General features: G+C 45.7%; 1 protein-coding gene across 4 annotated transcripts in view; it reads right to left on the bottom strand.

The window, feature by feature from the left end:
- Positions 1-2,199: 2,199 nt before the first annotated feature.
- The window catches only part of lingo1b (leucine rich repeat and Ig domain containing 1b), a 37,047-nt gene continuing 15,617 nt past the window's right edge, over positions 2,200-23,629 (bottom strand). For 3 of the 4 annotated variants that reach the window (XM_062989987.1, XM_062989986.1, XM_062989988.1), the window contains one exon: positions 2,200-5,767. In XM_062989987.1, the coding sequence (XP_062846057.1) occupies positions 3,914-5,755 (1,842 nt within the window). In that variant the 5' untranslated portion in view covers positions 5,756-5,767 and the 3' untranslated portion in view covers positions 2,200-3,913. The remainder of the gene's footprint in view (positions 5,768-23,629) is intronic. The other variant, XR_010007837.1, reaches the window with a different exon arrangement.

Below are 23,629 nucleotides of genomic sequence, written 5' to 3'. Positions count from 1 at the left end.
AACTGTGAGGAGCTCGGAACACTGTGAAATGAGCATGTTTAGGTTAATGCGCTCGTCTCTTAGCCTGAAATATTCATTTATGCACAAAAAGAGCAAAACATGATTAGAAAACGTACACGTCCTTATTTCTGTTTATCTGAGCTCTGCTGTATTAGATGCCTCAGGCCCTGCACTGCTTGTTTCACAGGTAACACAACCTTCCTCCGTCTCAAGTCTCAAATCTATAAAAAGTGGCATTTTTTAAAAAAGATTAGATAAAATAAATGTGCTCTGCAGATCCGCTGTTTTCTCCTGCAGTTGTGTTTTCATGATTCATCAGTGCCAAATTTAGCCCGCTCAGGTCGGATATTCAGGAAATTGCACCATTATTTTATTAAAAACACGTAGGACGGGAAGATTTGCCAAAGCCCTGAACTGTCAAAATATAATCAACAATCTTCGTTGCCACTAAGTGGATTGATGTGAACTATAAAAAAGTATGTGGACGCCCCCTGTTAGATTCCCTTTGCTTTAGCTTTTTCAGCAACACCCACTGATTACAGGTACGAGCATACAGGAAGTAAAGATTCGGGGTAGGATGGATCGTACTTTGTGACGTTCAGGGTCATACTGCTATAGACTCATCTCATTCAAATGCACACGATACGACCAAAAGTATTCGGACATCTGACCATCAGTGATTTGTGCCCTTTCAGTCAAAAGATGACAACATTTCTATAGCAGGGTGCTGCTGTTGGTCAAGAGAGTCTCAGTCGATGTTCCAGTTCATTGTTGAAAAATATACCACACAGAAATCTTCTGTCGTTGGTTGTAAAACGCACTAATAAATTCTAAACCATTTCTGGAAGCGAAGGAACATCAGCACCTGAAGTTTTCATTGGAGGCCTTATGGATAGATTTAGCACATTTGAACGATTGCACCCGAGCCTAAGATCATGCACAGTGCCAGGAGTCAGCTGGAGTGGAGTAAAGCACACAACCATTGAACTGTGGAGGAGGAGAAATGTGTTCTGTAATTACTGATTAAATTACTTTGCATTATTTAGCATCTGGTTGTCAGGTGGATGACAGGAGTGTGTTTGTTTCAGTGCTTTGTTGAAGGACAAAGATCATGTCAAGATCTTGGATGATTGTTTGTGGTTTAAAACACTTTGTTCCAGTAAAATCTTAAAGTGTTCAGTGACCTTGTAGAAAACCTTGAAGACCTCAAGTGCTTTTGCTTTTGTAGCACCGGTTTGAGAAACGCTTTTATTTGTTTCATCTTGATAATGCAACCGTACAGATCAAGAGAGATCAAACAAATAAAAAAAAACCCTTGGTGAGTTCGGTGAGGAGGAACGTGACTGGCCTTCAACCCAATCCAACACCTCAGGAGGGAATCAGAGCTCCGAATGGATCCTCAACACCAAAAACATCAAAGTCTGATCTAAATGGAATGGAAGCAAATTCTCCAGTTCTGCAGTTATGTTACAAAATCTTGAGGGAAGACGTCTCAGAGCACTGAAGGCTTTTACTGCAGTCAAAAAGGTATTAATGTGAGTGTGTACATGAGTGTCCATATACTTTTGCACTAGTTTCACCTACTAATAAACATAAAAATAATAAAAGATTTATTAGTTATTCAATAGTGTGGATGCTGCACTGCTCCAGGGTCCTGTGGATCTGTATTTAATCCCTGCTTCTGTTCACTGTATGTAGTACTCTTAACTGTCCCAGGCGTCAGTAAGTAAGTATTTGAGATGTGTGTGGTGCCCAGACGTGGATTGGCGTCCTGTCCAAGCATGAATGAATAAAACCATCTTTTAAAGTTCTATTTATAGAACTAAACTGCTTGCTCAGAGATTACATAAGTAACACAGACGTTCTGCAGGTATTCGCTGCATCTCGCCAAGCTTCATGGTGTCATTGCATCATTTCCTCTGGAGTTATCATTTAGCACTCCCGCTAATCCATTTCCCCCGTCTGACGTGCAGACTCCGAACCCTGAACCAGAAGCCAAATCTGCTTCTGCATTGGAAATTGGCGAGCATTAGCATGCAGAGCGCGTTCGGGTCAGCGCCAGCGTCTGCACAGAAAAGACCTTCAGAGAAAACGTCCGACGACAGCACGAGTAAATCGCACGGCTGTTTCGGCTGCCTGCCAATAACCTGTCCATGATCTTAATGAAAAAGACTGCAGAAATAAAAATGGACACCGGAGTAGAAACGTTACGGTTTTAATCTTTTTTAAAGTCTGGCATCGTTCCAGAGGCAACACTGATCGATTCTCAAGGGCCAAACACATTTACCTTCAGAAGAGTCCCTGCCATTTATACATAAATATCATCAATCATAAATTAATGTGTGGTCGATTCATCAGGAAGGTACATGAAGAAATAAAACTCATTTTAATGCAAACCCAACCAGAAGATTTGTTACGGTTCCTCTCTTTCAGTCTGAACTCTTACCTTCACGTTCAGAAATTCTGGATGTGATCCATTCTGAAGTGATCCTGTCCAGTCAAACCTGTTAAGATCCTCTCAGATGACTAACTTCAGATGAATTCCACTAAAATTTTACTACATATTTAATGAACATGTCCTGATTCTTGAGCTCTCACATCTCAGAATGAGTTTTGCTATTTGGATGATCCTCACGCTGTTGGAGAACCTCTGTAGAACAAAACAGAACAGTTGCTGAATGTGCATTGTGAAGTACACTCCGAATAATAACGTCTTTCTAGGATATTATGCTCACTTTTGGATTTAAGGGCTTCTAGAATTTCTAAGGGTTCTTTAACGCTGCTGGAAAATGTGACTCCAGGATCGAGTGGTTCCAGCAGGACTGCGCCCCTTCAGTACAAAGCAAGGTCTGTAAGGATGGTCTGGTGTGACCGGAACCTCGATGGACATCTTTGGGTTTGAATGGAATGTCAATTGTAAGCCGGGCTTGTCTGATCAGCTTCAATGTCTGACTTTGACTAAATGTCAAAAATAATCCACAATCATATGGAAAGCAAACCCAAAAGCCTTTAAATGGAGGGGGGAGCATATTAATAGCCAAGGATTTGATAAGATTTCCACATATTTTTGCCTCTAGGAGTTCATCTCTGCAACTCGGCATCTCATCATCAAACAGAGGCTCATCCTAATGCACAAACACACATGCATTAATGTAGAAGATTAAATCTGCATTACGCTTTCAGGAAATTCAGTTTTACGACTCTACCGATGCCTAACATGAGCGTTCTTTCATCAAAATCAACTTCCATCGGGCGGGTCACTCCAGAATAGATCACATCCATCATCTCACAGCTTTACTTGTGATACCGGGCTTATATCCTCCATCAAGGGTCATAATCAAGACTGAGCACTTGACTTTATACTGTAAATGAATGATTGTCAAGAATAATCATGAATTAGTTGTAAATAAAAATAATGTGGCCCTTATAAACCTCAGCGATGGACATTTACAGAAACGTAACCGGACATGTTTATAGTTTACAGTGTCTCTCACTCACGTACGCCGATCACAATCACGAGGATCCCGATACGCTCAACCCATGAATATAATTCTCAACCCTTTTTAATAGCTATATTTCCAAATGTACATCCAATGTACATAGAAATTATTATGTACAAAACAGTAGAGGACAGACGAGTACGGATTAAACCTGGCGTCTGGGTCGGGGCCGATCCCGTGTTCACGCGTTATCAAAATAATAAAAACAGAAATATGGCTCTCCCGTAAAATTGGTTCTGACTTTAAAGAAACAATCCCAGCAGAGCTGAGAGAATAAAAGGCTTTACTTTCATTATTGATCTTCTATCAGGTCCATGAGGGGAACCAGGAGCACGTCTGCCTCTGACTCCTAAATACATTTCTGCCAGGCCAGGGATTTTTCCACACCAGCATCAGCACTTGAAGTTAAATGTTCACATCATTTTCATTCTGATCTTATGGGTTTCCTCGGTCGGAGTGGCCTCTCCGTCGACTCTACGTGGCACATACTCGATCTCGATGTTTGGCTTGGCGTTACCTTTCCCTCGACTCCAAAGGAAGAGGAGAACAAGACAAAACAAAACCACTCCAAGGAAAGAAATAAATCCCATAGTAGTCGCAATGATGAGAGTCTTCATGTCGAAGGGAAATGGGACTGATCTTCCAGTCTCGTTGGCACCACTTTCATTGGGCTGGTTGGAGATGAAAGCGAATGTTTTATTTGGCTGATTGGGCCAGTTGGGGGAATAACTATGGACGTGTAAATGGGCGAGCTTGGTGTCGTTACCTCCGGCGTTGGTGGCTATACACGTATAAGTGCCGTTATCTTTCGTTTGGGCGTATCGCACCTCGAGGGTGCCGTCCAGGGACACCAACAGACGCCCGACACTTTTCATGGTGATGATTTGCTTCCTGGGAGTCTGCCACATGATCACGGGGGTGGGATCTCCGTCCGCTTGGCATGCGAAATGAACCGTTGTCCCTTCGTCCACGAATCTCTGGAGGGGTTTGTGGTCCCGGATCTTGGACTTCTGGCAGGTGAAGTAGTTAGCAGGGAGGATGTCTGGGAAGTCTTTAAACTCCTTGCCTTGCACGTACTCGGGCGTGGCACAGGACGGCTGCTGCTTGTTAAAGTTGAGCCTCCAGCGTCGACGGAAAACCCACAGCAGGCGGCAGTCGCATGCCAAGGGGTTGTCGTACAGGGCGAGCGTCTCCAGGTTCCCCACGGAGTGAAAGGCAGACTCCTCCAAAGTGCTCAGGCTATTGCTGGAAATGTTAAGCACCTTCAGGTAGTTCAGTCCCCGGAACGAGTAAGGCTCAATAGCGACCAGGCGGCCGCCTACCAGGTCGAAAACCTGCAGCCTCATCAGATTGTGCAGCTTGTTGCCCTCGACAGTTTCTATGGGGTTGAAAGAGAAGTTGAGGGAGCGAAGGTACACAAGATGCTGGATGGCCACATATGGAATGGCAGTAAGGTTGCAGTGTGTGATGCTTAAACTGGTAATGTTGAGCCCGTGCAGGGCTTTATCCGTCATGCTACTGAGGAACGGCCAGTTTGTGACCTCTAAGACTTTCAGCCGGTAGAGTCTCTTGAAGGAGAAGTCTTTAATGGTGTTCACATTAAAATGCCACAGCTTGAGCACCAGCAGGTTATGAAGGTGACTAAACGCCTCTGTGGGCACAGAGGTCAGGTTGCATCTCTCCATGGTGAGCTGCTCTAAACTACTGAGTCCATTAAAGGCTCTATGAGAGATGAAGACCAGCTCACTATCTCCCACCTCAAGCTCTTTGAGGTTGTAAAGGTCCTGGAACATGTGGTCTAAAAGGATGACTATTTTATTCTCACTAATATCCAGTTTGGTGAGGTTGCTCAGGCCGGTGAAGACCCCCAGCTGTATGAGCTTCAGCTTGTTGTTGCGCAGTCCTAACGTCCGTAACCCGAACAGATTGCTGAAGGCGCCCGGCTCGATGACGGCGATCACGTTCTCGTTGAGCTGCAGCTCCTCCAGGTGGGGGTAGTTGATGAACTCTTCGGGGTTGATGGCTTTCAGGCGGTTCTTGCTCAGGTCCAGCAGCCGAGTCTCGATGGGTATCCCCTCCGGGAGGGCGACCAGTTTCCTGCGGGGGCACAGGACCGAGCGCTCCTGGGCACTGCACTCGCAGCGGGACGGGCATCCTGTGGCTGAGCCTGAGAGCACAGTGCCCAGCATCAGGATGAGAATGGGCTGCCAGCATGCCACCAGGTAGCTGTGCCCACTCACCTCGCCAGCCACCATTCTGCTGGTTACCTGCCGAGACACAAGCCAGAGCGACATTTTAGTCTCGCTGAAGGAACTGGACCCCCAACAGAGACGTTTTAACATGCAATAAACACAGACAACAGACAAAATATCACCACGTCATGATGTTCCATATCTGATACAGGGTTACTGAGGTGTAATAAATTAATCATATCAAGAAAATATGCTTCCAACTTTGCTGCAACAGTTTAGGGAAGGTCCTTTCCTGTTCCAGCAAAGGAAAACTCAGTTTAAAAACCAAGCAACTTCAGTTTCCTGCACAGAGCCCTGACCTCAGCCCCACTCAGCAGCTCTGGGACGAACCGGAACACCAACTGAGCCTTTCTTGGGCACAAATTCCCATACACAGACACACTCCAACGTTTTGTCAGAAGCTTCTCAGAAGAGCGGCTGTTGTCACACAGAGGTATCTTTCGTTTTTGAAACGGGGCGTCCGACAAGCTCACAGTCGGGTGTCCAAATACTTTTGGCTGTACGGTGTACCTCGTATTGCTCTGTACTGCTCAGCATTTTTACACATTCAGTCCACAAAAAGTCGACTGTATTGATTTTGTAAATATAGGACGGCGCAGTGTAAGAAAGACTGAGGAACGATCCACAGCTGAACAGATTGTGACGTCATAATTGGCAATAAAAGAAGCATTAATAAAAGTCTCGGCTGTTTAGGAGCAGCGATGGGAAGACCTTCACCACTTTTTAAAGAGTCCAACGACATTTGCAAGGAATTTATGATTCCCTGTAATGCTCAGAGGTACACGTGCATTTTGGAGGAACATACTCCGATCTAGACGGCATCAGGACGTCCCTGCTCGTCTCAGCAATTATCTAACATTCATTAAAATCATGCGCTGTATTATGATGCATAATTTACCACGATGGAGAGCCCAGAATACTGAGCAGCTGAAGTGTTATCAAGCACAAACAGGGAGGAAAATCCACCTTCATAACTACAACCACCAGTGTCCTTTAGTTTCTAGAGTCCTGATCAGAGAGGATTTGGGTCACAAATTGCTTTCTGCAGACTGCATAGTGTCCCAATTATAATGACTCTATTGCTAGTGCACTATAGCAAGAAGGTCAAGAGTTCTTTCTGTGTGGAGTTTGCATGTTCTCCCTGTGTCTGTGTGGGTTTCCTCCGAGTGCTGCAGTCCAAAGACGTGCAGTCAGGTTTATAGGAGATACTAGAACTTACCTCGTGTGTGTGTGTGTGTGTGTGCTCTGTGATGGACCGACAACCTGCCCAGGGTCAATAAAACAGACCCACTGCATCCCTGACCAGGATGAATCGGTGGTAAAACAGACTGAATGAATGAATTAAAGATTCTGATCCTGAACCTGCACTTTGCTTTAATGGTCGGATCAATAAACATCAATTCATAATAAAATTTATATTTATATTTTAAATAAATATTTATGAGCTCTGGTCATTTCTAACATGATTAAGGTGTTTATGTTTGAACTGGTGTTTATATTCTTTCTATTTTTGTGATGATTTGAGCTCAAATGACTGTAAACATTCAGCAGCACACGGCCGGATCTCCTCACTGTATCTATATATACAGCAGCAGTATATATTACATACATATTTAATAGGAAGTGCATTTCCTGTGATGTGCTGCTGTTTTATATCTCAGGATCTGAAGTTAGAGGGAACGATATGAAAAATATCTGCTTGATATCAAAGCTGAGGTTTATATTAAACATCTAACAAAGTCTGAATGAAGAATAGATGTCAGATGTATACTGTATATATGATTAAAAAGCTGAATTTGCTGATCAGTCAGATCGGAGAACAGCCCGGGCATGGCCTGATTGATTGGCATCCTTCTGTCAGGGATAATGATATGCTTCAGATTTAAATTCTATTTAATTCTACACCAGCTCTGTGAGATGTGGCTGAACACAAGTGCATCCATTCTGCTGATCTGTCTCTTTATTTCATTTCATCTTCCATCAGGAAACATTGGGCACAGGGCAGGAAGACCCTGGTCCGGGTGCCAATCCATTGCAGGGCTTAGGACAGCCATTCCCTCTTAATCGCCCTTACATGCCTGACCGGCCAATAGCACAGATGAGATTCAGTCTTAGTGGTGGGTGGTGGGTGCCCGAGCGCTCAGTGCCCACATATATGAGGTGAAATCTCCTCCAGAATCAGATATTCTAAGCAGCTCTGTGTGGAGACGAGCCGGGAGAGAGGAGATATTAAATCCAGCCTGACTTTCACTCAAGGGTGTTTTTTTTTTACTTTCAAAATCCTTCAAGCTCCGCTTCCCAAAATCGATCCCACAATCCCCTTCTTTCTTTTCCACAGCTCTCGGGTTTAATAAAATAAAGATCTTGTGTCAGCGCTGCTAAAATGATTGATAAAATATTTAAAACAGTAATGTAAAACTACGACTTACTGCATGCAGCAGTTACTGCTAACGGCTTCAGATTCACGAGAGTCATTCTGGAAGATTGAGCTTTAATTTCTGCAGAATAAACTCAGAAGATCTGTGTGTGTGTGTGTGTGTGTGTGTGTGTGTGTGTGTGTGTCTGCACTCTGCATTCTAGACTGCTGGTCTAGAAAACTGTTTACTACTCATGTTGCTTTGCTAGTGACATGATTCCACTAATGGAATACACGTCTGTATTTACACACTACTGACTGATAACACAATATGAAAAGAAATAAATTGTGAACAGATGAGTTCTGTATAGAAACACTTCCACCTGGAGCGAATTAACACTTATTAAGATGGACTGACAGACACTATTGTCCACCTCTTGCAGGTGAAGAGAAGTGACCAAGTGTAGTCATTCAGGGCAGAGGGGGATTCAATCTACAAGTTACACTCAGGGAACTGGACATGATTAAATCTCATTTAAATAACTAGAAGTTTTTCTTCTCAATGGATGGACCAGCGTCTCAGATGAAACCACACGGGACCTCCATGAGAGCAGATCATCCAGAGATCATTTTATTTCCCGTAACACACACCGCATTCTCCTCAGCACATCATTAACAATATTAATACAAGGACACGATATTGATGTGAAGCTCCAGTGTTATACAACACCTCACTGATCCTACTGAGGAGCTCATCTCCATCTACATAATCTACATGAGTCTATCAGGTTTCACACACACCATCAGATCCACATCTAATAGATCCCTCACCCTCACACACACCATCAGATCCACATCTAATCACCATCAGATCCACCATCTAATAGATCCCTCACCCTCAAACGCACCATCACATCCACATCTAATAGATCCCTCACCCTCACACACACCATCAGATCCACATCTAATAGATCCCTCACACGCACCATCAGATCCACATCTAATAGATCCCTCACCCTCACACACACCATCAGATCCACATCTAATAGATCCCTCACCCTCACACACACCATCAGATCCACATCTAATAGATCTCTCACCCTCACACACACCATCAGATCCACATCTAATAGATCTCTCACCCTCACACACACCATCAGATCCACATCTAATAGATCCCTCACCCTCACACACACCATCAGATCCACATCTAATAGATCTCTCACCCTCACACACACCATCAGATCCACATCTAATAGATCCCTCACCCTCACACACACCATCAGATCCACATCTAATAGATCTCTCACCCTCACACACACCATCAGATCCACATCTAATAGATCCCTCACCCTCACACACACCATCAGATCCACATCTAATAGATCCCTCACCCTCACACGCACCATCAGATCCACATCTAATAGATCCCTCACCCTCACACGCACCATCAGATCCACATCTAATAGATCCCTCACCCTCACATGTACCGGTGCTGCAGAATAGGCGTCGCCCTGCACATTTTTGGGGGTGGTTTTAATGTTTTGGCTCATGTGTAGCGTTTTGACCTGCTCAGAATAAAGAACAGCGTTTCTAAGCTCTGTGCAGGTGACTGGATGACTGACTGGAACTTCAGCATCGATCTTCTCACTCAGTGCTCGATAAACAAAGATGTGAAAATCCAGTCCAGACTCGCTGAGTCTCTCAGACCGATAAACACCGCTCCGAGAGAAAGCACTCATTAATTTCATCTAACATTTATATAACTGTAGTGTCTCCACACTGAGAGGGTTTAATAAATCCCTGGAGGTCGGGTTAGGCTGGTTAGTATGTGGGAACACGTGTGTGTGTGTGTGTGTGTGTGTGTGTGTGTGTGTGTAAGAGTTAACCTCTCCTAATTAAAAGTGAACCAGTACCCACACACTGCTGCCTACAGCAATACGGTAAATCACTGTTCCACCCTGCAGCATGTACCCCCCCCCCCCCCCCCCCCCCCCCACACACACACCCCACACACCCCCACCCCTGCACCGTGGTAAATACAGTAAAAATTTGCACGCCTGTGCTCGTTACAGCATCGTTTCATTATTAAACATGTTTCCCTCGGTCGGTCGGGAGGGTTTCGCTCCTCGAGCATCGATCACAGTGAAGCTGAAGGAGCTTCTGAGGAGCAAAATGATGAAACGCTCGAACCGAAGAAGCTGCAGATCTGCAACCAACACCCTCCACATCACTCTCAGTACGACTGCTTCCATCATCCACAAGCCAACGGTTCATGAGACCGAGGTTTGCCTCAAAGTACAAACTTAAAGCGTCCAGATACTTTCCACACCAGTTATTTTACAACTAAATATATATATATATATATATATACACCGATCAGCCATAACATTAAAACCACCCCCTTGTTTCTACACTCACTGTCCATTTTATCAGCTCCACTTTCCATATAGAAGCACTTTGTAGTTCTACAATTACTGACTGTAGTCCATCTATTTCTCTGCATGCTTTGTTACCCCCTTTCACCCTGTTCTTCAATGGTCAGGACCCCCACAGGACCCCCACAGAGCAGGTATTATTGAGGTGGTGGATGATTCTCAGCACTGCAGTGACACTGACATGGTGGTGGTGTGTTAGTGTGTGTTGTGCTGGTATGAGTGGATCAGACACAGCAGCGCTGCTGGAGTGTTTAAACACCGTGTCCACTCACTGTCCACTCTATTAGACACTCCTACCTAGTCGGTCCACCTTGTAGATGTAAAGTCAGAGACGATCGCTCATCTATTGCTGCTGTTTGAGTCGCTCATCTTCTAGACCTTCATCAGTGCTCACAGGACGCTGCCCACGGGGCGCTGTCGGCTGGATATTTTTGGTTGGTGGACTATTCTTAGTCCAGCAGTGACAGTGAGGTGTTTAAAAACTCCAGCAGTGCTGCTGTGTCTGATCCACTCATACCAGCACAACACACACTAACACACCACCAAGGGATAACTCTGAACAGAAGGAAGCCCTTGGCAGCAGCGCTACCAGAACTCCACCGCCGTACTGACTGAACGCTTTCAGGGAGTCAGAGAGTTGGAGTCTAGATTTTAAAGCTATGCAGTGCAGGTAATGCATTCTGTCCCACTGAGCCCCCTTAGCATGGAGGGTCAGTACATTATGCACAGTCATGTTCCTGACCCTTCCAGTGAAGAGGGGCCCTCAACTTGAAACCAACATGAAGCCATTGCTAATCATAGCATGGCTGCAGAGACTCTGAATATGACTCCACCCAAACATTTCTGAGCCTGATGGGACTCGTTCCAGCGTCGGCGTGAAATGGAGCAGTTCACTCGAGTATCTAAGAAGAACGGCGCATTAGCACTACTTGGTTAGGCTCAACGAGGCGCCGCCGGCGTCCATGGTGCCTGACGGGCGTATATATCTGCTGAGTGTGATCGGCATGCATCTCCTGATCCTGTAGGGAGCGCTTCGACCGGCACGTGTGACTTACGGCATCGATTAAACGTCCAGAGTAGCAGGCGTGGTGGTGGTGGTGGTGGTGCGGTGGGGGGGTGTTGAAGGTCGTAAGGGAACAGACCTACTGCGCTGGTATCCACCGCTCATCTAACTCGCCATGCCGACACAAGCGTCGTAAATATAGCAGAGATATTTTGATTAAGCTGCTGTGTGATCGTCACTGTGATCTCCATCCTAAATAACTCAAACATCACTGCAGGGAGCCACGCCACACGAACACGGCCAAAAGTATGTGGACACGTGACCACGAGCTCGAGTTAGTAATTTGTTTCAAACAAGCATTTGGAACGTGTCTTTGGGAATTTGTGCACACTTAGTAAGTGTGAGTACTCATAAGGTCAGGCACTGGTGTTGATTGATGAGTCCTGGCTCACAGTCAGCATTACAATTCGTCCCGTGTTCAGGAAGGTTGAGGATCGGACGGGTTCCTCCACACCAAACCAATCAAACCAGACCGAGTCTTTATAGACGAGGAAACAGCTTCTCCTGAACTGCTGCCATGAGGTTGGAATGGTTTCGTTTCTTTTACTCGTTCGGCTGTAAATCGTTTCCAAAGAGACAAACAAACTAAAAAGCGTTTTATCTCTCCAGCTGGAAATAAATCCACATTTAGTTCATTTAAATTAATTTAGGCAGAAATAAACGGCGTGAACTCGCTCCAGAACAAGAGGGGACGTCTCTCTAGTGCAATCAAAAACTCTCTAATTAAAACCAGCCGCAAAATCCCAACCCTCTGCAATTAAGCACTTAGGTTTGCACCAAAACATGCGCCTGATTTACGCCTGATAAAAGCAGAATTAAAAAATAGTCCTGCCGCTGCTCAGCCTCTAATTCTCTCATTTACAACTTATTACGAGGCCAATCTGAACAGAAAGACCGAACGTTGACTGAATTAAAGACTCCATGTTTCCCTGCAGTAATTATTCTCTATAGCGTGAGCGCTGTAATCATCCAAATGATCTAGAATTCATCTCAATAATCTCAGGAACGGTTTTAGGCAAAATCGTATCAGAGTAAATGTATTCATGCTCATTTGGTTTCCTGGTCAACTGAAATTCTATTACTTAAAGTCTTAGATTTATTATCCAATTAAAAGATTAAATCGTTTTCCCAGAAGCTCTCAAACTGCAGAGTAGCGACTATAAATCAACGTAAAGATCAGTAAACAATCCCAAAATATTTCAATCACCAACAGCTCTTAATACTGAGGTCTGATCTAAATCATTCACTTTTATTATCATTTATAACAGAGAACACAGACGGAACGTTCCGGCCCTAGTTTATCCCACAGTGGAACTCTGATCTCTCCGAGTCGGCTGGGCACCCCCTAGTGGGCACAATCGCCAGTGCAAACAGTGCAACAGATAAAATGTAGCCACTAGTCTGCTGGGTGGGAAAAGACGGGACTAAAAAGTGGGTGGGGTCTTTGGCGCTGTGTTAGGACCCTGGTTAGTAGCCCGAGGCGCCTGTACAGAAGTGGAGGAACGTTGAGATCAGCGCGTGACTCTCCGTTATTTAATTATTATTATTTTTCTCTGTGGCTCGGCTCTACAGTATGAGAGTAATTATAGATGTGATTTATTTTCAGACGTCCCCGTCACCACAGAATTCCTGATGTGTGCAGAACTCTCAGGTCTGGTTGTTCTTCAGTACAGAATTAGTTCTGTGTTGTGCTGGAGCCTGACGGACTTAATGCATTTGTTTCCTCTGTATTTAAGAAGTAAATGAAGTGCATCGCCGGTCTATAGTCGACAGCACCGGCGGGGGGGCGGGGGACTCACTGGTAAATAATTACAAAACAGGAAAATCTCCAGCGATTTCTCATCGTCTGTGATTGTGTTTGCTACGTTACAGATCACGCTGAGTGGAATAAACGGCCTTTAAATGTCAAAAACACCCATTAGGTTTTACAATAAACGCTCTTCTCCTGCTCCATTAGTAAAACTCTGCTCGTTCTGGTGAGAGATCGTCTGACGGAGGCTTTAAACCGTTCACACGCATCTCTGAAGTAAAGAGAAATGATAGAAACCAATTTTTTGGTGTGATACTGAGTCTGAGAGAGATTCATGAATAACGAATGAAGCAGAACACCAGCAGCTCTCGGCGGCGCTGAGCTCTGGTTCAGGGCTGAAGATACGATTGAGAAGGTTCAGGTTGCACCAGAGCGCGTCAAGGACGAGACGTATTCTGGGTCCTGTTATATTATTCCTATTAATAATTTAAAAAATAAATAACACTCATCAAATGAAGCTACAAAAGCGTTTAGTGAAATTCATTTTAGCCACTTTGGCTTCTAAAATCGAAAAAAAAACCTCAGGTTAGATTCTCGAGCGCAGACAGAACCGATCGGCCGTGTCTGAGAAGTAAACGCCCGACTGGGTTCCACACTGCTGCTGCAACTGTGCCCTCTGAATCCACAGAGGAAATTTCAATCATTATAGTTAAGTTTAGAATAGAATTTAAAGGAGAGCTCAGCACTGTTTACAATGGACGTTGTCCTGGACCAAAAACCTTCTGATGAGCAGCCAAGGGCAACAGCGACAGGAAAAACTGCATTAAAAGTACCAGAAACCAGAATCAACTGGACCTCCATCGTCCTGGCCTAGAGGAGTTCATTAGAGAGACTGAAATAGAGTAGATGTGTAGAAATAAAACTAGAGAGGTGCTTTACCTCGAAATGCAAATGCAAGTGCATCTCAGCAGTGGTAAGTACAGATGTGTGATTGCGTGTATGCAAGCACGTAGTTGGTGGAAGTGTAAAAAGCATCCAATCTGTGGAGGTTTTATAACAGAGTCTCAGCTGCACGACTTCCCTCAGAAACAGAAACGATCCTTCTATTATATTACCGTCCACAGTACGAGGTCATAACCATTCATGCTCGCTCTGTAGCTGCGGGCGAGAGAGGAGCCGTCGCCGGTCAGCTCACATTTATTTAAACACGCCGTCCCTGTGAGACTCTCCTCCGCCGTGCTCCGCTCCCCGATGGATCGCCCTATATTTCCAGAACCCAACACTTCCTCTGTCATAGGAAATCTAACGACTGAAGCTGAAGGAAACCGGCACAGAGGAGCACGACCGACCCGCCAAGGTCAATCAGAACTGACCGGCCGTGCTGACATGGAATCATTAGGTTGATGCCGTCGCATGAGCTGAAGCCTTTAATTATCTGTTGATTGCGAGATTGACACAGACAGACAGACAGAGAGAGAGAGTGAGAGACAGAGAGAGACAGAGAGAGGTAATGAAAGTAAGAGAGAGAGACAGAGAGAGAGAGAGAGAGACAGACAGAGAGAGCGGTGGAAACTTAACGTCTTCGACACGTCCGCCGGTTTAAACGAGAAATAGATTTCTGTTAGATTAGCGCAGCATCACAACACTCAGGAAGTTCATAAGTGTGTTAGGTGTGGGATGTGTCCGCTTCCCCTCAGTTCGCTTCATCCAGCGCTATCAGTCAAGCCAGAGCGATAAATCAATTACAGCTCAGATGGAGGAAACGGCTTTTTTATTTGTTAAAGTGGAGAGAGCTGCGAGAGCAGAGGAAGCGAGAGATGCTTTCACTTACGCAGCCGCTCGGGCGCTGAACACACAACGTTACTCCTCTGTTTGAGTCCGGAGCCGCCCGGCGCAGCCATCCGAACACGCCCGCCTCTGTTATTTCCCACATAAACGACCAGCGGATTGATTTTTATCCGTCTACATTACGCCGCCCACGATTTCCAGCGCCAATCAGACAGAACTCCAGGCCTGCGACTGGAACTGGAACAGAAACCCGTCCTCCATCTCTCCCGGTTCTCCCGGTGATAACCTTGAGAGGGATAAACTCGCCCCGCTCGGCCCCGCTCGGTCCCGCTCTGTTTTGGCGAGTCTCCTCGGTTTCAGCGCCGGCTGTCGTTTCTCTTCTGACCTTGTAAGGCCTGAATGAAGCAGAACAGGAAGTGATGCAGAAATCTGACCCACATTCTCATTCCAATAAGAGAAACACGACTCCATATTTCAGACCAGCTCAGATCACCAGTTACCCTGCAGCGCTTTATAGTCCGAGCTGTGAGGGTGAGGGATCTATTAGATGTGGATCTGATGGTGTGTGTGAGGGTGAGGGATCTATTAGATGTGGATCTGATGGTGCGTGTGAGGGTGAGGGATCTATTAGATGTGGATCTGATGGTGTGTGTGAGGGTGAGGGATCTATTAGATGTGGATCTGATGGTGTGTGTGAGGGCGAGGGATCTATTAGATGTGGATCTGATGGTGTGTGTGAGGGTGAGGGATCTATTAGATGTGGATCTGATGGTGTGTGTGAGGGCGTGGGATCTATTAGATGTGGATCTGATGGTGAGTGTGAGGGTGAGGGATTTATTAGATGTGGATCTGATGGTGTGTGTGAGGGTGAGGGATCTATTAGATGTGGATCTGATGGTGCGTGTGAGGGTGAGGGATCTATTAGATGTGGATCTGATGGTGCGTGTGAGGGTGAGGGATCTATTAGATGTGGATCTGATGGTGTGTGTGAGGGTGAGGGATCTATTAGATGTGGATCTGATGGTGTGTGTGAGGGTGAGGGATCTATTAGATGTGGATCTGATGGTGTGTGTGAGGGTGAGGGATCTATTAGATGTGGATCTGATGGTGTGTGTGAGGGTGAGGGATCTATTAGATGTGGATCTGATGGTGCGTGTGAGGGTGAGGGATCTATTAGATGTGGATCTGATGGTGCGTGTGAGGGATCTATTAGATGTGGATCTGATGGTGCGTGTGAGGGTGAGGGATCTATTAGATGTGGATCTGATGGTGCGTGTGAGGGTGAGGGATCTATTAGATGTGGATCTGATGGTGTGTGTGAGGGTGAGGGATCTATTAGATGTGGATCTGATGGTGTGTGTGAGGGTGAGGGATCTATTAGATGTGGATCTGATGGTGTGTGTGAGGGTGAGGGATCTATTGGATGTGGATCTGATGGTGTGTGTGAGGGTGAGGGATCTATTAGATGTGGATCTGATGGTGCGTGTGAGGGTGAGGGATCTATTAGATGTGGATCTGATGGTGCGTGTGAGGGATCTATTAGATGTGGATCTGATGGTGTGTGTGAGGGTGAGGGATCTATTAGATGTGGATCTGATGGTGCGTGTGAGGGTGAGGGATCTATTAGATGTGGATCTGATGGTGTGTGTGAGGGTGAGGGATCTATTAGATGTGGATCTGATGGTGTGTGTGAGGGTGAGGGATCTATTAGATGTGGATCTGATGGTGTGTGTGAGGGTGAGGGATCTATTAGACGTTGATGTGATGGTGTGTGAGGGTGAGGGATCTATTAGACGTTGATCTGATGGTGTGTGAGGGTGAGGGATCTATTAAACGTTGATCTGATGGTGTGGTAAGTGTTTCTGAAGTGGTGTGGAATATCTGGAGCTTTCTGAACTGACAGGAAACATAATTAACAGGATAATAATTAACAGGAGTCCTGATTAGCTGAACGTTGGCAGTAAACATTATTAGTGTTTTTCGTCGGTTGGCAGTGCCCGGGGAGTCACGCAGCTCAGAGTTTCAACTCTGGTCATTTATTATGTTGACGCCCACCTGAAAGTATGAAGAACTTACAATAAAATATAAACCAAAGGGTTCTGACTTCAATCCATGATTTTACTTTAATTAAACACAGCTAAGAAAACCAGACAGCAGCGATCAGCAGCAAATCCTTCACAAAGACACGACATTTAAAGTTTCACCCACATTCCATCACACGCCACCTTTTAAACGTCCTTCTCCCGTTTGGCCCAGAGAATGTGCCATCCATCATTTCCAAAAACTGAAAGGTCTGCTCATCAGGTCACAGCATGCTTTTCTGCTTTGAGTCAGGCTGTCCTGGTTCTCGCCCAGTGAACGTCCCAGTACGATTCTTCTGAAGCTTTTTCTCGTGTTTCTGTGCATTTATCGGCTTTTAATCTTAATCACGGCTCGTGAGAAGGTGAAGAGTGATGGTGCTGAGCAGAAGAGGAAGTAAAGACGGAGATAATGGTGAAATATGAGAGCGGTGTTAGTGTTACTCATCTCACTAAGGAATACGTTGTTCCAGGATCAACCACGTAAGGAAACAATAAAGAAGTAAAACTAAAGTGCAGCTTTTATTGTATTTTTATTGATTTTTAATATTGATTTTAATTGTATTTGAGTGTGTTTATATTATATTTGTGTTATTTTCAGTGTTTAAGTATCAAAAACAACCTCATTATTTTACACGGGACCATGGACGCATTAACAGGTTTCTCATACAGTGTATCACAAAAGTGAGTACACCCCTCACATTTCTGCAAATATTTCATTATATCTTTTCATGGGACAACACTATAGACATGAAACTTGGATATAACTTAGAGTAGTCAGTGTACAGCTTGTATAGCAGTGTAGATTTACTGTCTTCTGAAAATAACTCAACACACAGCCATTAATGTCTAAATAGCTGGCAACATAAGTGAGTACACCCCACAGTGAACATGTCCAAATTGTGCCCAAAGTGTCAATATTTTGTGTGACCACCATTATTATCCAGCACTGCCTTAACCCTCCTGGGCATGGAATTCACCAGAGCTGCACAGGTTGCTACTGGAATCCTCTTCCACTCTTCCATGATGACATCACGGAGCTGGTGGATGTTAGACACCTTGAACTCCTTCAACTTCCACTTGAGGATGCGCCACAGGTGCTCAATTGAGTTTAGTCCATCACCTTTACCTTCAGCTTCCTCAGCAAGGCAGTTGTCATCTTGGAGGTTGTGTTTGGGGTCGTTATCCTGTTGGAAAACTGCCATGAGGCCCAGTTTTCGAAGGGAGGGGATCATGCTCTGTTTCAGAATGTCACAGTACATGTTGGAATTCATGTTTCCCTCAATGAACTGCAGCTCCCCAGTGCCAGCAACACTCATGCAGCCCAAGACCATGATGCTACCACCACCATGCTTGACTGTAGGCAAGATACAGTTGTCTTGATACTTCTCACCAGGGCGCCGCAACACATGCTGGACACCATCTGAGCCAAACAAGTTTATCTTGGTCTCGTCAGACCAAAGGGCATTCCAGTAATCCATGTTCTTGGACTGCTTGTTTTCAGCAAACTGTTTGCTGGCTTTCTTGTGCGTCAGCTTCCTTCTGGGATGACGACCATGCAGACAGAGTTGATGCAGTGTGCGGCGTATGGTCTGAGCACTGACAGGCTGACCTCCCACGTCTTCAACCTCTGCAGCAATGCTGGCAGCACTCATGTGTCTATTTTTTAAAGCCAACCTCTGGATATGACGCCGAACACGTGGACTCAACTTCTTTGGTCGACCCTGGCGAAGCCTGTTCCGAGTGGAACCTGTCCTGGAAAACCGCTGTATGACCTTGGCCACCATGCTGTAGCTCAGTTTCAGGGTGTTAGCAATCTTCTTATAGCCCAGGCCATCTTTGTGGAGAGCAACAATTCTATTTCTCACATCCTCAGAGAGTTCTTTGCCATGAGGTGCCATGTTGAATATCCAGTGGCCAGTATGAGAGAATTGTACCCAAAACACCAAATTTAACAGCCCTGCTCCCTATTTACACCTGGGACCTTGATACATGACACCAGGGAGGGACAACGACACATTTGGGCACAATTTGGACATGTTCACTGTGGGGTGTACTCACTTATGTTGCCAGCTATTTAGACATTAATGGCTGTGTGTTGAGTTATTTTCAGAAGACAGTAAATCTACACTGCTATACAAGCTGTACACTGACTACTCTAAGTTATATCCAAGTTTCATGTCTATAGTGTTGTCCCATGAAAAGATATAATGAAATATTTGCAGAAATGTGAGGGGTGTACTCGCTTTTGTGATACACTGTACATTCTTATGGGAAAAAATACCTCGAAACTCAACGTCTTTAAAACTCAACACCACTCCCAGAGCCGACTGACGTCCAGTTTCAGGGTACGGCTGTACTCTCCAGTCCATGTGGTTTTATTCATTACAGAAGCGTGTCGGGAGGGACGGTCAGAGCCTCAGTGCTGGTGTTCCAGATTCTATTAATCATTCAATAATATTATGGACTGTATATGGTGATGTTCCTACGCAGGGGCGTAGCTCCAAATTCTGGGCCCTATGCACAAGCAGTGCCCATGGGCCCTCCTCACCCCAGTCCAGACTCCTTCTAGACTCCTCAAGGGCCCTCCCCCGACTTGGGGCCCTGGTAACTCAGTCCCACTTTTCATTCCACTACGATGCCCCTGTTCCAAACTCAGCTGATGACGCTGGAGCAGAAGATCTGAGCAGCACGATTTCTTTAGGATCTCCTGATGTTCTAACATCACTTGGGGGGGGGGGGGACTGGTTGAGGACTGGTTGAGGAACACAGGAGTCAGCACTGGTTGGGTTCTGCGCTGCTCTCAACACAAAATAAGAGCATGTAAAGTGTGTGGAGGATCCAGAGTGGAATATGTTAATGTAATGGGCTCTAATGGTCTGTACTGGCCCAAAGGGAAGTATAACTTTTCCCCTCCTTCCATTAACCTTCACTCGTAACATCCTCCCTCGTCTCTGTCGGCTCTCCACACGTCGCGGGGCTAATAAACGCCGCGCCCTGGCAGATTTTTACACCACCGCGACTGTTTGCTAACTGCTTGCCTTATCCAGCTGAAGACTCGCGCCTGGTAAGTTTTACTGAATATTAAACGCTGGCGACCCCCCGTGAACCTCGTTCACTTCTCACGGCTTCGTAGACGCCGCAGCTCTGAATAAAATTTTATTTGCACGTTTTAAAGCTCATTATTTACTTTTAATAAGGGCACATTTTGTAGATTTTCCGTAATAAATGTAGTGCAGGGATGTAGCGTCAGCACTTTTTAAATTAGACGCTGTGGGTCCGAGCAGTGAAGGTGAAGTCAGGGGGGTCCAGCACTGAGGAGAAGAGTGCAGGTCCTAACGCTAAACATGAGGTCCAGGGTTCCGACAGTGACAAAAAGACCCAAAGCTCCACCCACGAGGTTCCCACAGTTCCTGTATTAATTCCACTTCACAATGACAGATCCAGCTATTTAAATCTGGTCGTGTTTATACTTGAAGTTCGATTCCCTTGGTCCAGACTAAACATGAAAATTATCCAAATGATTCTGATTCTAATATTGATTCTGATTCTGATTCTGATTCTGATTCTAATTCTGATTTTGATGAGTTATTTGCTGTTTGGTGATGATTTTGGGATCAGTTCTTAATTCCTCCCCTCAGTATCTCTTCTTGTTTGTGTTTTTTGGTCTGTTTGTGAAAAACGCTGCTTTATTCTTTTTTGCTCCTAAATTACGGTCAGGGTTCTGATTCATGTCGAAATGAAATGAGAGCGTTGGTGAGGCTACAAACTGCAGAAGCTGTTTTGTTTAGAAATCAGGCTCGAAAACCTGATCAGGGGGTTAAAATCCAGACAGATTTATAAGATTTAGCTGGGATGTGATTGGTGTGATGGGTTTGATTCAGGATTTTTTTGTTTACGTGAACGTTCGTGGCTGTTTCTGCTCACTGTCCTCACACACACGCTGTCTGAAGTGACGGAAACGCTCAGACGCTTAACACACGGACAGTAATTAGAGCTGCAGAAATCGTTAGGCTGATGATGAAGTCGTTACGTTAATCAGAAGGATTTACGCGGGAGGAGACGTTCAGAATGAAAGCGATAAACCCGGCCTGGTTAAGAACGGCAAATCCAGGAAGTGCCGTCCATTACAACATAAGCAGACGTCTTTATCTGTATTTACTACAGCACTTCATCAGGGACGATAGGGGCCCGATCAATAATCGCTCCCCTTTTCATTCATTTTTCTCCCTCCTCACACCACCCACAGAGGCGTACAGGAACCCGGTCCCGAAAATAAGGGTGCAGCGCTCAGGACTTTATTCTGTTTCCTTCAGCCGTCAGATCTGACTTCTGTTTCTACTGTAGTAACAGATCAGAGGTTTAGAGCACCGGGAATGTCAGACCTCACACGGTGGAAATATCATTCACTCTTTACTTATCCTGTTCAGGGTCACAGTGGGTCCAGTTCACCAGGCGAAAGCTGGGAAACACCCGGACGGGTCATCGGTCTAATTTTTATATCTCTTTGTACTGTGGGAGGAAACCGGAGCTCCCGGAGGAAACCCACACAGACACGGGGAGAACATGCAAACTACACACAGAAAGGACCTGGACCACTCCAGCTGGGAATCAAACCCAGGACCTTTTTGCTGTGAAGGGACAGTGCTACCCACCGAGCCACCGTAGCGTCCCAGACAAAGGCCACAGGAACAAACTCCTGCTTGTTCAAAGCCCCAACCTGAATCCCGTTCAACATCTATGAGATGAACTGAATACCAACCGTGACATCACTGCCCCATCTTACCAATGATTTGGAGCTGAACAGAAGAGCGGAGACTGTTATTGCAGCAAAAAAGCTCCAGACTTTATTGTAATACGTGCAGATTTAAATAAGACGGTCGGTCGAACTCTTTGCCACATAAATTCGTGTTTACTAATCCGCGAGACAGGACGAGGAAACGGCAGCAAAAACGCTGATTTATTTCGCCGCGCTCGGACGCCTAACGCGCTCATAAATAAAGCGAATCAGGCGCCGCAGCTAGCGCTAAATGTAATTAGTTTTGCGTGCTATTAATACACTCGGACTGAACGTCTATTCCGTGTAGCATCAGACCACAGGTTCAGATTAAACCGACGCCCGAGTGTCTGCGCTGACCGAACCACGTCCCACAGACGTTAAAATCACCGGACGAGCTCGCGGACGGGCCGCCGTAATAAAGACGTTAGTGCTGAGGTGCTGAATTAGCACCCGCCGTCGTCGCTCGTCAAACTTCCTGTCGCAGTGAGGAATCTAATTGGAAGCGGCTCGGCGCCGGACCGAAGCTCGACGGTCTGACGGTGGTTAATAAAACTCCCATAAACCCGTTCCTGGTTCCTCATTAAAGCTCCTCCAGATTCACTTGAAATTCACGGCTAGCGGTGGGACTAAGCCGGTAATTACTCCGACCTCTCCCCCCGCCGTACACACTGGCCTCTTTGTTTTGGTGTTAATTGAAAAAAGGAGAGGAGGAACGGACAGAGAATGTAGGACCCACGTAATCCCAAAAGCAATCTGGCTCTCGCCGCGCTGCCCGACGCTTCTTTGTCAAGGTTTCCATTATAAAGGATCTTATCTCACGAAATTAGCCAGGAGCTAGCGTGAGCTAACGGGAGCTAATCGCGCTCGGGCGTCCTGAATCGTCCCGGCGTCGTTCCTGCCACCAGCGTTCCATTTCAGTCGGATTATTTTATTACAGAAACCACGAGATCGATGATCCGTCTCTCCTTACACACGTGGAAACAAACGCACCCATTAACCGCGGCCCGGGGAACACGATCACCCCCCCCCCCCCCCCCCCCCCGGAGCAGGGCGTGTTATTTTAGGGTCCGTGTGCAGATTTAGAAGCAGATAATGGATGGATGGATGATGGATGGATGGATGGATGGATGGATGGATGGATGGATGGATGGATGAAGGATGAATGATGGATGGATGGATGGATGGATGATGGATGGATGGATGGATGAAGGATGAATGATGGATGATGGATGGATGGATGATGGATGGATGGATGGATGAAGGATGAATGATGGATGGATGGATGATGGATGGATGGATGGATGAAGGATGAATGATGGATGATGGATGGATGGATGATGGATGGATGGATGAAGGATGAATGATGGATGATGGATGGATGGATGGATGGATGGATGGATGAAGGATGAATGATGGATGGATGGATGATGGATGATGGATGGATGATGGATGGATGATGGATGGATGGATGGATGAAGGATGATGGATGGATGATGGATGGATGGATGAAGGATGATGGATGGATGGATGGATGGATGGATGGATGGATGATGGATGGATGGATGAAGGATGAATGATGGATGATGGATGGATGGATGATGGATGGATGGATGGATGAAGGATG

This window comes from Trichomycterus rosablanca, chromosome 27 (assembly GCF_030014385.1).
Source record: "Trichomycterus rosablanca isolate fTriRos1 chromosome 27, fTriRos1.hap1, whole genome shotgun sequence".
NCBI lineage: Eukaryota > Metazoa > Chordata > Actinopteri > Siluriformes > Trichomycteridae > Trichomycterus > Trichomycterus rosablanca.
This window is presented reverse-complemented; position numbering and strand designations above follow the sequence as displayed.